The sequence below is a fragment of the Epinephelus moara genome, chromosome 11 (assembly GCF_006386435.1).
Source record: "Epinephelus moara isolate mb chromosome 11, YSFRI_EMoa_1.0, whole genome shotgun sequence".
NCBI lineage: Eukaryota > Metazoa > Chordata > Actinopteri > Perciformes > Serranidae > Epinephelus > Epinephelus moara.
Genome location: NC_065516.1, coordinates 34,688,229 through 34,707,260, shown reverse-complemented (window position 1 = coordinate 34,707,260; position 19,032 = coordinate 34,688,229). Strand labels below are relative to the sequence as shown.

Sequence of the window (19,032 nt, the reverse complement as noted above, 5' to 3'; positions counted from 1 at the left end):
CTAGATGGCGCTCATGGTTTAAAGAGAGCGGCTCAAAGAATGGCAATTCAGTGTGCTTTCAACCTTTTGTTGAACAAAAAGCGCCATCTAGTGGGCTCAGAAAATAAAGAAAATGCTTCATGAGGCTTCATTTGGCCATCACTACCTACATGGAATGCCTAAGGCAGGGAGAGCAGCAGCAAAGACCCCCGGGAACAGAACAGAGCAGCATCAATGACAAACAGAAATGACAATGATAAGTCAGACACAGCATGAAAAGGAGGAGCTGGGGTGGAGGCAGGTTGCAAAGCAGCAGCAACAGTAGGCAGGTCAGAGCAGTTTAAATAGGGCGCCCATAATGAGATTCACCATATGGTTGCATAGAAAGGAATCATGTGATCTATCAGCTGACTCCTTTCCATCAATCAGCTGCTCCATCAGTTGATTGGGCTGCTTGAGATCAGCTGATGTAGCTGGGGTGTGAGCTGAGCTTGACATCGTGTCCTGTCTGAACTAATCACAGCAGTGATATATAACATATATTGTGCGCCGTAAGGAGCTGGTAAACACAGTTTTAGAGTAGTATCTGACCGGAGCACAAGTGACATATTGTTTGTTTGTACCATTAGCCAGTAGATCAGCAGCAACTTTATACGAGTCCAAGTGAATGACTTAAATCAGCATACAAAACTAAAACAAGTGCACCATCAGCCACATTTCCATTTTGGCATAGCTGCACTGATGCACAGACACTAAGGGCCCACACTATGGAGAAATCTTTAGGTCAGATTGAAATAAAAGAGCACATAGTTTAGGGGACATGTTTCAATGAATCAACCCTACTGGTGTTTAAACAGGGAGCCGACTGAGAGAAGTGGATGCAAATAACGGTGCTTCTTGCGCTCTTTGACTGTGATGTTGTAGTTGAGAGTAACTGTGTTGTGTAGGAGCTGCAGCAGTGATCCATGTTTATGTTCAGCTGACATTCCTGCTGAATCATTGAGTGTTACGTGCTGAGAGCCTCACGCATCGAGCTGCTTCCCAGAGTGGCTCAGGGCAACTTTAGATAACAATTTCTTTGCACTCAGCTTATTTGCACTTAGCATGGATGTTTCATCTCTCCATCTCTGCTCACTGAAACCCCAGTGAGGGAAAATTAGAAGCTGCTAATTGGTCATTTACACGACCTGACAGGATTTAAATCAACATTTTGCTCCTTCAATTGCAGCTGTGGCAACAAACGTCTGCTCAGCTACTGGCTGTAGCTTCATATGTGTATTGTATGGAGATGAGAGTGGTATCAGTTTTCTCATCTAACTCATGACAACAAAGCGAATAATCATATTTCCCAAAATACTGAACTAATACAGAAAGCACATTGTGAGCACTCAATTCAGTGAGTGAGGAGGAAGTCCGACACCGTCTCTGACTTCACGTTTGTATTAACTTTGATGGAAAATATGGAAGCTCATTTCCACCAGTGTGATGGGAAAAAAGTCCTTTTGAGAAACTTTCTAGAAATAATAAGTTAGTATCTGAAAATGATGAAAAGCTTTAAAATGAGTTTGTATCTTAAAATAATGAAAACTTTATTAAAATAAGTGCTTAATTATCTAAAAATAATGAGAAACTTTGTCAAAACAATGGCTCAGTATCTAAAATAACAAGGAACATTCTCAAAAAAATGACTTGGTATCTTAAATTAAGAATTTAATGTCTCAAAATAACGACTTTGTTTGTCAATATTAACTCAATGAGAGGTCAATATTTTGAGAAAGTTTCTCATTTCATTGAGGAATATTCTAATAATTTAAAGATACCAAATCATTACTTTGAGAAATGTCATTATTATTTTGTGATACTAAGTCATGATTTCGAGAAAATTTCCCATTAAACTGATTTCGTCCAAAAAAATAATGCTTCTCTTCACTGCACAGCCACCACAGCTTTGAAGTCATAAAGAAAATGGTGAGTTAGTTTTTTTCAAAGTTCTTCCTGTAACACATTTTATGAATGAGGCTGTAAATTAGTGGTAAAGAGGACAGGATCAAATATACAGTGTGGTGAAGTGTGACCATTTTTATACCAAACAATTCAGGATCCTGACAGTAGTGATGGCCAAATGAAGCCTCATGAAGCCTTTTCTTTATTTTCTGAGCCCACTAGATGGTGCTCATGGTTTAAAGAGAGAGGCTCAAAGAATGTCAATTCATTGTTCTTTCAACCTTTTGTTGAACAAAAAGCACCATCTAGTGGGCTCAGAAAATAAGGAAAATGCTTCATGAGGCTTCATTTGGCCATCACTACTTATCAGTACTCATCAAACTGTGAAATCCAGCGTAACAACAGGGTAGAAAATAATTTATGAAAACTGAAATCAGATTTAAATATCGCATTAGAGTCAGTTCAGATTAAAAGCTTCCCATAGTCCGCCAGTACAGTAGTGATGGCCAAATGAAGCCTCATGAAGCATTTTCTTTATTTTCTGAGCCCACTAGATGGCACTCATGGTTTAAAGAGAGAGGCTCAAAGAATGGCCTTTCAGTGTGCTTTCAACCTTTTGTTGAACAAAAAGCCCCATCTAGTGGGCTCAGAAAATAAAGAAAATGCTTCAAGAGGCTTCATTTGGCCATCACTACAGTACTGAGCAAACTGAATCCTAACTATCACATGAAAGAGAAGCATATTTGTCAGAACCTGATCACAACTGAATGTACATGTCGTCGTGGTTCAGAGTGATTTGATCATTTAGCTGAAGAACAGAATGAGTTTTGTGCTGCAATAAATACCAGATGACGATGTGGTAGTTTCAAGAGGTAGCTGAGCTCTGAGCTGTGGCTCTAAGTGCTGCATCAACTGGTCCTGCTTGACAACGATACACAACAGTACAACGCCCTCAACAGGCACCAGCATTTGAAAACATGGTGGGCCTCATGCAAGAACTTTTCATCCATTACTTCCAAACCCTTTTATTGGAGCTCAATGTAAGTTCTTTGCCACGATCTCCTTCAGCCATTCATGTTGCTGCTGCCAATCTGAAAACCTGTTCTCCTCTCTGCTCCTGTCAGCTGTCATTTTAGGCATAATCATCACGTCCTCCTCCACCCCGTTCACCTCCAGTCCCCTTATCCAGAGCCCAGGGCGAGCTCATCAAATGCCAACTCCTCTTCACATCCAGATCCTCAGCTTCCTCTTCATCTCTTCTCATCACCACCACCAGCGTCTAAACTCCATTCCACAGCTTCAAAACAACAAGCTGTTGACATTTACATATTTAAAATCAACTGAACTCAACAGACCTGAGGCTCAAAGAATGACAATTCAGTGTGCTTCAACCTGCTGTTGAACAAGTGCCATCTAGTGGGCTCATAAAATAAAGAAAATGCTTCATGAGGCTTCATCTGGCCATCACTAGAGGAAGCTTTTTTTTTCTTTGACTAAAATAACACACAATAACGCAGATCGTTTGCGCTGCACCTGGTGTGCATAACGGTCATGCAGAAAATTTAGATTTTCTATATTCCTGCACCACATCTCTGTTCAGAAATGGCTTTTAGGATCTATAAAACGGAGAAAATAACTTTTCTAGTGAAAAAAGCTTAGTGTTGAATTTTGTTTTCTTTTTCTCTTCCTCCCTAACAGGCAGAAATGGACTTCCATAGGCTAAAGGACGGGAATCAAAACCTAATACTTCATACTGTAGGAACCAGGAATATCTACAGCAAATTCCAGTGCGATAATCTGGCTTGTAGTTTTCTTGCTTTTACAAAAATTAAATGTCATTCACATCAGTCCATCAGCTGTGTTAAAGTCAAATACTTACACCATTTCTAACCCTTATTATTTTGGTCTGTCATGAATATACCTACATCCAGTCTTGGTGTACCTCTGTGTTTCCTGTCCAGTTGTGGTAAATTTAAAGACGAACAGACTGTCCTCCGGTGGACTCCCCGTATGGCACCAGATGGAGCTGTAAAACATTTGTACAACAGTAAAGCCTGTATCGGCACTTCGTTAGGATCATTTAATTCTCAGTTTTAAAAACTGTTTTATGACATTTTGGGGGTGACTCCTGTCCTGTCCTGATCCATCCTGCTCTCCAGACAGATGTGCTGATGTTTCACTGTGAAAGAACATGTGTAGTGCACACACCTCTGTAGTGACCCCTCCGACTCTGATCTGGTTTCAGCAGGTTTTTGAATGAGACCAGGGCCCCGAGCAGCTACAGAGTCAGTCATTGGAAACACACAGCACAATTTTAGAGGTGTTTTGTTTAATCGTCAAACTATGCAACAGGTAATGTAATTAAAGCATCTTAACCTGTGTTCTTTGTGTCTCTGCTGTTTTTATCCTCTCCTTGTTAAACTCTTCTCCTCCTTTTCATCTGGTCTTTAGACAGAAAAAAACATTATACATTGTGAAATATGTAAATAAACTTCACTTCTGATAAAATGTGATACTGACTGAAGGATTTACTTGATTTTGTTTGTTCATACCACCAGTAGCATTTTACGATACAATAAAAAAGCTAAATATTTTCTGAAGGTGCCTCCACATCTACCTGTTTTTGTGTCGTCTCAATTTGCACATATAAAAAAACCTTGAAACAACAAAAAAGTCAGAAAAAAACAAAAACAAAAAAATGAGGTTAGTTGGTGTGTCAATGACATCAAAAAGCGACAAAAACAAATGGCCAAAAACATATTTTAAAATCACAGTGACCTTGGTCTTTGACCTTCAACCACAAAATTCTTATCAGTTTATTCTTGAGTCCAAGTGGACGTTGGTACCAAATCTGAGGAATTTCCCTCAAGTGCTCTTAAAATATTGCATTTACAAGAATGTGATGGATACAAGGTCATGGCGACACTGATCTTTGACCCTTGACCACCAAAATCTAATCAGTCCGTCCTTAAGTCTAAGTGAACGTTTGTGCCAAATATAAAATTTCACATTCATGAGAATGAGACAGACGCAAGGTAATGGCGACATTAATCTTTGACCCTTGATCACTAAAATCTGATCAGTTTATTCTTGAGTCCAAGTGAACATTTGTGCCAAATTTGAAGAAATTCCCTCAAGTTGCTCTTGAATTATCTCATTCACGAGAATGAGACAGATGGAGGGCCATGCAAGGACATTGATCTTTGACCCTTGACCACTAAAATCTAATCACTTCATTCAGTAGTCGAGGTGAATGTTTGTGCCAAATTTGAAGAAATTCCTTGAAGGCGTTCTTGAGATATCACGTTCACAAGTCTCCCTCAAGTTGTTCTTGGAATATCGTGTTTATGAGAATGTGATGGATGCAAGGTCATGCACGGACATTGATCTTTGACCCCGACCACTAAAATCTAATCAGTTCATTTGGTTATCGAGGTTAACGTTTGTGCCAAATTTGAAGGAATCCCCTGATGGTGTTCTTGAGATATCATGTTCACGAGTCTCCCTCAAGTTGTTTTTGGAATATCGTGTTTATGAGAATGCGATGGATGCAAGGTCATGCACGGACATTGATCTTTGACCCTTGACCACCGAAATCTAATCAGTTCAACCTGACGTTAAGTGAACGTTTGAGCTAAATTTAAAGAAATTCCCTTAAGGCGTTCTTCAGATCTATTACGTTTACGAGAATGAGAAAGACAACGTCACAGTGACCTTGACCTTTGACCATCAAAAAGTAATCAGTTCATCGTTGAGTCCAAGTGAACGTTTGTGCCAAATTTGAAGATCACCGGCACGGAGGAATAAAAAAACAAACAAGAAGCAACAAGGAGCTCTATTCATTTTTTATTTCCAACAATATCAAACCTTACATGAATTCTGTCACTTGACCTTTGTCAACATCGACTCGCCCAAAATCAGAACAATTAAGACACCTTACTTTTCACCGCTCTGTCACTGAAGTCCAAGAGTGTAATGAGGACACACACACACACACACACACACACACACACACATCTTGACAGCAGTTAGGCAGAGAGCAGATCAAAAACACGGACAGAGAGGTCAAACACTCCTCACGGCCGGGATCAGGACACAAATCACCACCAAACACATCGGGACCAGTGAACCTGGAAACACTGACAGATGAACACACAGGTTTTATATGTGACGTTATCCTCATGCAAAGACATTCAGGACGAGATCTCTGCAGGAGAATTAGGCATTGATGTGCATTCATGTGCTGTCGGGATCATTGGATGTACTGCACACTTTTACCACCAGGTATCACTTTCACTCATCGTTGGTACCACACATGACGACGACCATCTGAGCTCAGGGTTTATTAGAGCTTTGTCTATAAGTGACGTACAGAGCTCTGATTGGAGGAAACTACGTCAACTGCCGGTTAGTCCGAGTGGGCGGAAGTTAGCTACACAGACCAGCCTCTCATTGGGCAGAATGAGCAACCCGCTGAAGTCCCGCCCTACCGCCTCCGGTTGTGTAGCAGTTTTCAACCGTTTTCAACACGTCCTTTACTAACTTTTGCGGTGTTTGATCTTGCAGGGATGTAGCCATTTTTCTGCCATGGTTCACGTCCTGTAGGCGATATTTTTGTGAGCGTGTTACACCAAAACCTGTTTCCCCCCGGCTATATTTTTGCAAGCGCACCGTTGTTGTGGCACCACCCAGAACGATTGTGATTGGTTGAAAGAAATACAAGCAGCCGGGGCGTTTTTTTCTCCAATCTCAAAGTGAGAGTCGGCCCAGCCAGACCTTTCTTTTCTTGAGAAAGGTCTGGTTAGCGAGACTAACTGCCGGTCAACTCTAGTTTTGTACCGAAGGCTTTCGTCAAATATTAAAAGAAAAACAACTAAAAAATGTTTAAATCACCAATTTTTGGGTGTTGTTGTGGATCTTATCACGTCTGCTAGTAAAATACTTTTAGAAACTGAGTGTGCTTAAAGTATAACTTTAAATGCTTCACACTATGTTCCAGCAGTGAAACATTAATGTGTTTGGCACGGCAGGTTCACATTGGGTTCACACACACACGCACGCACACACACACAAACACACGTTTTTGAAACCTGAGCGAACTGATTTCTTTTGGAAACGTGCAAGAAAAGACAATGAACAGCTTGGCAAGAAATGTCCTGCAAATTGAATGAAAATTGCAAAAAACTGACAAAAAAAAAAATAAAAAATTAAATAAAAAAAAAGTAAAAAATGATGAGGAAAAAAGTATTTCTAAATATTATAATTATATTTTTACATTTCTATTTGAGAAAAAAAAAAATTCTCTCTCAACAAATATAATTAGCACTTTTTTCAGGCCATTTCCTTGTTTGTTTTTTACTATTTTTCAAGACATTTTTCCGTAACTTTAACTAATTATTTGCTAATTGTTTGGTTATTTCTTGTAAAGCTGCTCATTGCCTTTTGTGTGTGTGCTTTCAAAAGGAATTGGGCCAATTTGTTCAGGTTTTAAAGGGTTAATTATTATACTATTATACTGTTGATACTCCCTCCTTTTTCCTCCTATTGTTATCTCCTAGGTAGGAGACATTATCGCCTACAAATGAGATGTTATCTCCTACATATGTGATATTATCTCCTAGGTGTGAGATATTCTCTCCTACATATGGGATGTTATCTCCCTCATATAGGACGGTATCTCCTAGGTAGGATATACTATTTCCTTTACATGGGATATTATCTCCTGGGTTGGATATTATCTTCTTTGTTGGAGATATTAAACTTTAACCTTTATTCGGTCTGTTTTAACAGTGACAAAGCTGTGCAAAATGACAAGCTGAGTGCACAATACAAAGGACACTGAAAGTTCAGCAAAATGCAGGAAATAATAAATGGTTTTACTTTTTTCAGTTAACTAACTACAAATATCTGATGTTCCACATCACTCGCTGCCGTTGTTCTGCAGCAATAATGAATCTATAGAAAAAAAACGGCAAAAATAGCAAAATTATTTTTTTAAAAAACTTAGAGGTAAATTCAGGTTTTGGCCAATGTTGCCAGCAAAATAAATAAATAAATAAATAATGACCTTGCCTGTCAGGGTGTTTTCTTACTTTTAGTTTTTAGTTAAAAATCTGTTTAGACATCAGGGAAATCAGTCGTTAGGAACCTCCCTTGTTGAGAACCTGCGACTTCTTCTTTGGTCTTTCTTTAGTTTATGTGATGTCTACCAACCTTTTTCAGCTACTGCTACCACATCTCGAATTTCTTATTTCAAAGGTGGTTTTTAATGTATTTTTTTTCAGCAAATTGTTGGCCTGCCGATCAGCTGAAGATTTCAAAAACACCAGTTTTACGCTAAGCTCTGACAGAGTCCTGAACCCAGATGGCACCTGAACCTAAATGGTAGCAACACTCATGTAGTTTCTAGATGGTACTCTAAATAGTCCAGGACGTTCTGTTTCAGTTGATGACGCAGACGTTACTTTGGGTGCTGTCAGTAGATCTCACCTTAGGTGTTAGGGCTTATTTCTTATCGGACAACTCATAAATGTAGACGAGACAAAGGTTTGATTCCTCAGCTGTGTTTGTACATACAACAGTAGTGGGTTATCGGCGAAGAGAGGAACCAAAGTGAGGCGTGGTTGGGTGGGGAAAGTTTAAGGCATAATATATTGTACCCAAAACCTCATGTGGCCGTACCTACTGTTCATTTTCAAATGTTTTGAAAGCCAGTGCGTGCTGATAGATGCAAGCTAACGTTATCGTTGTGTCTGCTAGGTAAAGGACCAATGCACAAACCGGCGCTCTAACTTTGATTTTAAACCATCAGTCACTTGTCACATTGTGGGGAAAAGCCTCAGCTGGGGGACAGTGGCTGGTGACTTCACACTAGGGCTTTAACCAACCAAAGAAAATTTTGGTAGACTGGAATTCTACCTACTCATCTACCAATTGATTGGTTGACGGGGGAAAAACCTGCACAGGTTATCTTAAGATTAAATAAATCGCCAGTCCACAACCTGGTGGCGTTACGTGTCCACCAAAGCGTTTTTCTTTCCTGTCACAGGACTCGACATTAACACTTGCCCACGGTAAGTTAACCCTCTTTTCAGATAAGTGAAATTTAAATGTGATCTTCTGTAATATGTCAGAAAATGAAATGCATACATTTAACACTTTCCGACTTGACCTGCTTGCGCACGTCCGTCTCACCACTAAGTGTTAAACCGGACTGATGCTATAAATGTGACAAACTGAACACCACAGAAGTTAACGTTGAGGTTAACGATGACTTAACGATTATAACAGTGAAACAAAGACCGACCCTGCTGTACAGGAACCAGTGACTGCATTGTGCGCAGATGAACGGTGTCTGGCTTCGCCCAGAGCTCCCAGCCCATCTGGTAGCAGAGGTTCGGGTGCTGGCGTCGGCACAGAGAGGAAGCCAAACACCGTTCATCTGCACACACGGCTTAGCGAAGGGTCAGTTACCAGAAATAAGGGCACAGTGTTTGCCGTTTCTGAACATTAGTCCCCTTTGTGACTTCAGCCCTTCTTACGTGACTCAATCCCCCAATCCCAAATGGATCCCTTACAGACTCACTGACTCAAGCCCTAAGCCCTTACAGACCTAGGACCAATTCCATTTCTTCCCCTTAGCCCTAGTCTTGACCCTTCCCCTTGGTTTTGCGCGTTCACGTGAGGGGAAGTGGTGTCCCAATTCTCCGTCAGGTTGGCTCTTAACCTGACCAAGACAAGGGTTAAGGGGAAGAAATGGAATTGGTACTAGGTCTGTAAGGACTTAGGGCTTGAGTCAATGAGTCTGTAAGGGATCCATCTGGCATTGGGGGACTACGTTACCCTGTGCCAGACTGGACTCAGAAGAGACCGCTAACACGAACTGGACCCCTCCATCGTATCACGTGGGACAAAGACAACACAGAGTGTGCAGGAGCTGAAATAACATCATCAAAAATGAACGCTAAGTGGAAATGAGTGCTAACTTTAGCAAGCAAAGCACTAGCCTCTAGAGTGTTATAGGACTAAATAGCGCAACACGTCCTCCCAAATAATTAATGTTGTACTAAACACGACATGAGGCTCAAATACCTAATGACTGACACCAAAAACTAAATAGACTCGTCAAAAAAGGGCCAACAAGGGCTTGTGTACAATACAGTATGACACTCTCTAGTCAGTCACCACAGAAGTGGACAGTCTTGTCGCAACATTCTGAACCAAAACTCACCAAAAACAATGTTATTGTCACTTGGAAATGAAAAAATATGCACTATATCTGTCGTATTATTACAGTTCCTTACACAGAAATTAAAGAGAAACTTAAGACTTAACAGCTGATATATTGGTTAGCTTCGCAAAAGTCTGGTGATCTTTAAACTATGCTTGTGTTCATAAAATGAAAGTTGACAGAGAAACCTTTCTCCACCATGTGACAAACACCTGGAGAAGTGAAACAGCACACCTACAAACACAGGAAGGGGAAATCACTACACGGACAGAATATGAGGCACCAAGAGCCAGTTACAGTGAGCATGCAGAGGCATAGAAATACCAAAACAGCTTTAGTTCACTTCACACACACACGCATACACACTCACCCTCTTTCTTGGCCTAGGTGCTATGATATTAAAGGCTGAGGGTTAGAGTGTGTTCTTCTGTGTCCATGCCAGCTGGCGATTAATTGGGTGAGGAAGAGACATGGGGTCCATGTCTTTGCCCCAACACACTGGAGGATGACGGGGGACCTCAGAGCTGAAAGACTCACATGTTTGGACAGAGTTCCAATGATAGACTCCGCAGGATGTAAGTGTCCATCTTCAGGAAGACAAATATGTCCTCTTCAGTCCAGCTTTTATTTTCACTGGATCAACAACATTCAACCTGTGGTTTTGTCCAAAATTAATCTTCCCTTTGTCCTTTTGCACATTTTCAATATCATGACCCAACTCACACTGCTCAGTTCCTCATTTTCAGTGTATTTCGGTCACTACTTACTCATGACCCAGGTTGAAAGCTGCATCACAAACACATCCTTGTCCAGCTCTTGAGCAAAGACTCAAGTTTGGTCCAAAACACTTTGTCCCTCTTCCCCTTCATCATCCTCAGTCACATCAGTTGGCAGGTCAAAGCTCAAAGGCAGGGAAGCAGGAGGCTTCAGGCTCTGCCACCTCTGACAGGTAGTGGATGGCCCCCGCCATACCTGAGAGGAGAAACATCCATTACTGCCAGCCACTCAAACAGAAGATACATTTGTGCGAATGCGATGCCAGAAATGTAGAAAACGTGTATTAAGTCGATTCAAATAACTCATTCACATTTTTAAGAAACCTAATCTGAAGCTTAACTCTGATAATTGGCAACTAATTTTGTGAAACATGTCATATTTCTAATCTTTTGTCGTGTTTAACTTGCGTGTTTCAAAGACATCTGCGTGTTGTGAACATAACAGAACACAATACGAATCAAAACTGTAATTTCTAATGACGACAGCAGGTGGGCGGCCTCGTGGGTCACCCGGTGCAGCTGGAGGTACAGTAAGGCGATGCCTGGAGTGAAGACAGCACACTGGGGATCAGTGATAGGCTGAGGATAACACATGGAATTAGCATGTCTTCAGTTTTATCGTGCTGACAACTAGTGATGGCCAAATGAAGCCTCATAAAGCATTTTGTTTATTTTCTGAGCCCACTAGATGGCGATTTTTGTTCAACAAAAGGTTGAAAGCACACTGAATTGCCATTCTTTGAGCCTCTCTCTTTAAACCATGAGCGCCATCTAGTGGGCTCAGAAAATAAAGACAGTGCTTCATGAGGCTTCATTTGGCCATCACTAATGACAACCAATATTTATGTCTATTTTTTATTTAGGAGAGGTAGTCACACGCACATCCATATTACCAGGTGCCGAGTAGAAAAGACGTGATCAGGATGAAAGAAAAGACTCGCAACACTGTAGCTGCTCCCAATAAAAAAAACAAAAAAACTTTATTCTATCATCATAGTATAAAAGGACAACGTTTCAAGCCTACCGGCTCTTCATCGGGTCACTCGTGTTGAGACATCTCAGCTGGTCACATTTATAAAATTAGCGGGCAACACCCATGGGTGTGGTCAACACATCAATAAATCAATCAATCCATATAACAACAAATACATCACAAAAATATTAGAAATAGGGGTTAATCCCGCACAGAAGTCAGCCTTAATGGTCCTGAAAAAACAAAATAACAACCATTGAGAGCAGTAACTCCTTAAAAAGGAAACACAGAGAGGAGGCTAATAATAAATCTAATCATAAGCCTCATAATATGTGCGAAGTGTTAGAGCAAATCTCTCTGTAATCACATAGCTTAACTTTATCTCAGATGAGGACAATAATAATGTCACTATTCAAAGTAAACAAAAGAAGGAATAGCAAAAATATGTAGAAAAAAAAGAAAATATACGAAAGAGCAACCATAATATTACCCAAAAAAATGTAGAAAAATACTGTTGTGAACGTAACAGAACACAATACGAATCAAAACTGTAATTTCTAATGATGACAACTAGTGATGGCCAAATGAAGCCTCGTGAAGCATTTTCTTTATTTTCTGAGCCCAATAGATGGCGCTCATGGTTTAAAGAGAGAGGCTCAAAGAATGGCAATTCAGTGTGCTTTCAACCTTTTGTTGAACAAAAAGTGCCATCTAGTGGGCTCAGAAAATAAAGAAAATGCTTCACGAGGCTTCATTTGGCCATCACTAGAAGCAGGTGTAGATTTTGTTTGTGCCTACTAAAACATCGGAGCTACTGACATATTGATGAATGCTGAAATACCAGTAAATTTCCTTCTGTGATCAATATACACACATTTGCTCTGCTCATGTGCCTATCAGCAGAGAGAAATGAGACGAGTCAGGTTAAAAAAGACTGACTCAACATAACTTCATGTTACTAGTCAGCTGGTCGCCAAGCAGCTGATGAATGAACCACAGATAAAGCATGACGCTTATGAAGACCCTATTCTTCATTAATAAATGTTTCAGTCTTCCTATTTATAAGAGTCCGTGTTGGTTATCATGAGAGCACTTACTCCCATCAGTCAGTAAAAGAAGACGTTGATTATTTTATAAAGCATTAAACTAAGAAGTATTTTGTATCTCCATAAGCCTTTGATTAGACCCCCTGCTTCTGTGCAGTCAGTGGTTCATTTCTACTGAAAGGAGCTTTTCTGCGGTGTTATGCTGCCAGTAGTATTCTTAGTTGTGTCTTTACAGCTTAGTGAAAAGCCTCTCTTAACTTCACACTGATAGAATTACACAGGGTGCTATATACCTAAGATGAAAAGGTAGCAGCAGCAGACTGTGTGAATGAATGTTTGTAACACAGATTACAGGTCTGCCATTACACTGAACAAAAATTAAAACGCAACGTTGTTTTTTGCTCTCATTTCTTCACAGGTGTAAGTTCAAGAGCTACGATTCTTTTATGCACTCAAACGATGTATTTCTCTCAAGTTTTGGTCTCAAATTTGATAAAATCCACGTAAGTGAGCACTTCTTCTTTCACAAGACAATCTATTCAGGTGTGACATATCAAGATGCTGATTACAGAGCATCATTACTACACAGGTGAACCTGGTGGTCACAATCAGTATCAAATTTGGTGCTTTAATCACCAGATGAATGATTGATCTATCTGCTCATGTTGATGTTGTGAACAGAGTGCCCCATGGTGGCGGTGGGGTTATAGCAGTGATGGCCAAGTGAAGCCTCATGAAGCATTGTCTTTATTTTCTGAGCCCACTAGATGGCGTTCATGGTTTAAGGAGAGAGGCTCAAAGAATGGAAATTCAGTGTGCTTTCAACCTTTTGTGGAACAAAAAACGCCATCTAGTGGGCTCAGAAAATAAAGAAAATGCTTCATGAGGCTTCATTTGGCCATCACTAGGTTATAGTAAGGACTGGCATCACAGAGAACAAAAACAGATGGATTTTATTGATGATGGTTTGAAGGTACAGATACTGTGGCGAAATCCAGAAACCCACTGTGGTTCCATTCATCCACCGCCATGACCTCATGTTGCAGCATGATAATGCACGGCCCCATGTTGCAAGGATCGGTACACTACTCCCAGAAGCTGAAAACATCCCGGCTTTTGCATGGCCTGCATCCTTACCAGACGTTAAGCATGTATGGGACGCTCTGGGTCAGCGTGAATTACAGCGTGTTCTAATTCCTGACAATATTCAGCAACTTAACACAGCCACTGAAGAGAAGTGGACCAACATTCAACAGGCCTCAATCAAAAACCTGATCAACTCTGTGTGACAAAAGGCGTCACACCAGATTGTGACTGATTCTTTGGGTTATCTGTGACTAAAATAAAAATGCATTTCTAGTGCTAGTCACGTGAAATCCTAACAAATGTCTTTGAAAAAATGGCACATTATCAGTCTCCATTTATTGTGACCACCCAAAGACACACCTGTGTGTAATGATGCTGTTTAATCAGCATATTGATGTCACACCTAGTGATGGCCAAATGAAGCTTCACTAGTCACACCTGTCACTAGTCACACCTGAATGAATTATCTTGGAAAAGAAAAAGTGCTCACTGACATGGATTTTAACAAATTTAACAAACGACAAAAATTTGAGAGACATGTATCTATTGTGCATTAAAAGTCTTAAGCCCAGTTCAGACCAAAGATTCGTTACAAGACAAGTTGAACGTGCAACTACTTGCAATGTGCCGTTCTGTAGTATGGCCAAATGAAGCTTCATGAAGCATTGTCTTTATTTTCTGAGCCCACTAGATGGCGCTTTTTGTTCAACAAAACGTTGAAAGCACACTGAATTGCCATTCCTTGAGGCTCTCTCTTTAAATGAGCGCCATCTAGTGGGCTCAGAAAATAACGAAAATGCTTCATGAAGCTTCATTTGGACATCACTACCATTCTGCAACATTCCTAAACTATTTCGTCTCATCACAAATCTTTGGTCTGAACTGGGCTTTGGATCTTTTACTTCAACCGGTGAAATATGAGAGCGAAGACAAAAGTGTTGCATTTAAATCTCTGCTCTTTGTACACTGATTCAATCGATGGGGCTCGTGCAGGGGAAGGAAATGTCAGAGCAGTTTATCATCAGTCTGGTGGAAAGCTGAAAGATAAATATTTGATACCTTCAAAAAGAGAGTAGGGTCTGTCTGGGATGCGACAGCCGTGGGTCCCATAGGCCAAACACCACTCAGCAAACTGGAGGAAGGAAATATTAACATGTTTATATACTTCCTTCTGCACGTCTGAGAAAATGTGAAGAAAATTATACATCAAATAATTTCTTCATTAAGTCAGAGCCACCAACAACACATTCAGTGCATGTAATTTATTCCAGCATCAGAACATCTACTGTCTTTAAGCTGATCATTTCAACTTCTGCACCTAAATCTAACTCATTTTGGGGAGGAGGACTTGAAATATGATTCCATCCAATCAACAGATGGTAAGGAAATGTACATTTCACTGCAGTCCTGCTGTAAAATAAAATACAGCTGCTTCATAACAGAAATAATAAATTCAGTTAAACAGTGTGAAGGCTGTTTGGTCGCAACAGGAAACTGAAATAATGTACTGTTAAACATCTTGAACTCTGATGAAGGTGCACGACATGAGCAGCTTACAAGGCTGTTACATAGAAAACATTATGCAACTCATTATTTATTTATTTTTTACCATTTTACGAATATCTCAACCTTTAGCTGACAAAAATGTTAAACACTGCTGCTTTAAATAGAACATAACAGACTCAGCATCACACTCCTATAACACTATCAGACTACTGATGTGTGCATCCATTTAAGGGTGCTGCTTGTTTATGTCATTTATGTCATGTTAATTCATTCTAACACAGTCTGCATTTAGTAATGGCCAAATGAAGCCTCATGAAGCATTTCCTTCAGCACACTGCCATTCTTTGAGCCTCTCTCTTTAAACCATGAGCGCCATCTAGTGGGCTCAGAAAATAAAGAAAATGCTTCATGAGGCCATCACTACTGGCATTTTTTAATTCCTAACCATCACCTAACAATGATGAAGCTGCCGGCGTCACATGATTACGTCTGATGCTGCGTAACTGCTTGTTCACACTCTATGCGTTCAAGCATTTCTACAACTGGTCCAAATAGGTTTTCAAATCAGTGACTCTTGCTCGTGTTGTTTTTTGTACTCCCAGTTCGGTAAGTCATGATGCTGTAACTTGTTCCTACCTTGCAGACGCGGTACAGGTATTTCTTCTCCTGCGTGAGCTTGTAAAGGGACAGGAAGGCGTAGCCGTTGCCAGCGGTGCCGTGGCAGATGCCGTAGCCTTTCCTGAGCAGGCCTCGCTGCCAGATCACCTCAGCACAGTCTGCAGCCTCCTTCAAGTACTTCTCCTCTTTAAACACCTGGGGAGACACAGATGAAGCAGAATGAATCGTCAAACCTGGAACACAGGAAGAGCTCACAACAACCGCTGTTCTTGCAAATCGAAGTCATGACAGACGTCGCTGCTCATTCCTTGTGGCATCAGTCAGGATTTGTCATCTTCTAAAGTTTTGTCTACTTTGGACCAGGTAGTCGTCTGATCTGCTGAAATCACTGTTTCAAAACAACAATACTTTTTTTTGGCATCAGAACCAGAAGGAGTCACAACCCTCGAATCATTTAAGCCACACCAGATATAAAAACATCGCTGACAGAATGGTTGGTGTGTTGTATCTCTCCCTGGAGGACAGATAAGAGCTGAGCCCACAGAAAAGACTGAATGCTCCCACATGCCCACACCTCATTAGAAGGTAATAAATAGGGCTGAACGATTAATCCAATTCAAACAGACAAGGTCGGAAACACCTGCTCCTGTGGGCTTCACATGCCCACACACTGCACTGTGCTCCATGTGACATATGTGAAGGAGAGTAGGTAAAGAAAAAAACTGGTAAAATGCCACTCGCGAGCTTTGATGCTCACAGAACTGTTGTGAGAAAATGACGAAGGTCAGGCTTCACTTAAACTCACATATTTACATATTACATTGTTGTAAGAGTAGTGAGGCCCTTTGTGTGCAAAGCAAGCGTGTGGTAGACCAACAGACAGACATGGTCCAGTGTTTCCTTTTCACACATGTAGCACACAGCAGGAGAGGCTCTGTGTCATAGGGCTCTGCGATATGACCACAAATCAATATCATGATTAATTGAATATTTTACTTCGATTATGATTAAGGAACGATTATTACCTCCGCCAAGGAGGTTATGTTTTCGCCGGCGTTGGTCTGTTTGTCTGCAAAATAACTCAAAAAGTTCTTAACGGATTTTGATGAAATTTTCAGGAAAGACAAGGGACAATGGGACAAGGAACAGAGGATAAAATTTTGGTGGTGATCGGTTGAAGCGAAGTGGATAAAATAATAAAATGGCGGGAAATCCGAATAAAATGGCGGGAAATCCGAGCTGCTTGGTGGAGGTCTGCGCTCTCCGAGTGCTTTTCTAGTTTTGAAATGAAAACGTCCTGCAAGAAAGGTCACATTTTGGTTTTAATGTCAAAAGCAAGTTCCCTAAAAAGCTAGATAATAAATAACTTGCATTCCTTACAAACAAAATGAATTATTTTAGATATTGCCATGTGAAAATTGAAAAATAACCTGCATCTCTTCAAAAGGTTTTAAGTTCTCTAAAATGGTATAAAATAAATAATTTGCACCTCTTGCAAACAAAATACATTTTTAATACTGTCATGTCAAAAGTAGAAAACTAACTTCACTGCTTCAAAAAGGTCACACTTTAGATTTAAAATGAAAATCAAGTTCTCTAAAACAGCATAAAATAAATCATTTGCATCTCCTACAAACAAAATAAATTTAAAACATTACCATGTGAAAAGAAGAAAATAACTTGCATATCTCTTTAATAACTTAATGCAACTTCCAACGCTAACTAGCCCGCCTCCTGCTGATGTCAACACAGACCTGTTGTTCACAGTGTAGCATCATTAGGAAAACAATAGGGTGCAACTTTTGATGTGATGATAATGAGTTTACTGCGATCTTTCGTCCCAAGGAAGATGTTTTCCATTGTCCCCACAACGCTGTTAGTCCGGAGCTGTGCTTTTTAACCTGCTCAAAATTGATCTGACGCAACGCAAAAACGTCAGCCACTGCCATCGGTGAGTGTCATCGTATTTACGATAGGCCTACAGCAGTAAACAAGGTGACTATCAGCTGATAGATTGGTGCATCCCTAAAATAAATTCATTCATTTCATAACAACATGTGAGTGTGGGCTACATGAAAGATGAGTTTATATGTTGACTGTATCCACTGTTGTGTTGGTCACTGATTTACTGCTTGTGTATGTGAATAATAGACGATAAGGAATGTCTTTAAAAAAAACTGCTGAATCGTAATACAGATCTAAAAAAATATCACAATTAATTAGATTATTTCCCCACACTGTCCAGGCTCAGTAATAAATCTGATCCAGAGAAGAGCGTTGCCGTTACATTTAATAAGGGAGCTGACAGATGACCTGTCCGACATGTATGAAGCTGCTGAGATGAACGCAGACACGGAGTGAACGCAGTGGGAAGCTGACAGCATTTCTGATTGGATGTGATGATAAAAGCCGGCCTCCCGCAGCACTGTGAGGCCTGTGATGGCTTCAAACAGGAAGCAGAGCTTTGAACAGCAGCAGCCTGTGTTCATGGAGAGAAAGGGACAGAGAAGGACACAGACTGCAACCTCAAAAAATGTGTTTATCAATTAGTTGATAGAATTAATTACTGTGATAACTGATTAGTCCTTCGGTCATTTATCAGGCAAAAACACCAAACATATTTAATCCATTGATAAATGATGAAATTGTTAGTTGAAGCCGTAAACACAACCTCAGCCGCATTAAGTAAAAGACTGATATGTCACAATCATGCTCAAGTGTTCTCACGGCAGCATTTACAAGCCTTGTGTGAGAAAGCTGCTCTTGATTGGTCAGAATTTCCATGTGGGGAAAATCCAGGAAGTAAAGCAAACGTTGAAGAAGAGTACACTTGCAAGATAAATGTGACACTTTCTAATGTCACAATGGAGGGAC

At 40.4% G+C, this 19,032-nt stretch overlaps 1 protein-coding gene across 1 annotated transcript in view; it reads right to left on the bottom strand.

Annotated features, from left to right (window-relative positions):
• Window positions 1-5,756: 5,756 nt before the first annotated feature.
• The window catches only part of lancl2 (LanC lantibiotic synthetase component C-like 2 (bacterial)), a 44,483-nt gene continuing 31,207 nt past the window's right edge, over window positions 5,757-19,032 (bottom strand). Inside the window, exons 8-10 of the mRNA XM_050056082.1 lie at window positions 16,177-16,353; window positions 15,094-15,166; window positions 5,757-11,125 (exon numbers count right to left, since the gene is read on the bottom strand). Coding sequence (XP_049912039.1) covers window positions 11,049-11,125; window positions 15,094-15,166; window positions 16,177-16,353 — 327 coding nt within the window. The 3' untranslated portion in view covers window positions 5,757-11,048. The remainder of the gene's footprint in view (window positions 11,126-15,093; window positions 15,167-16,176; window positions 16,354-19,032) is intronic.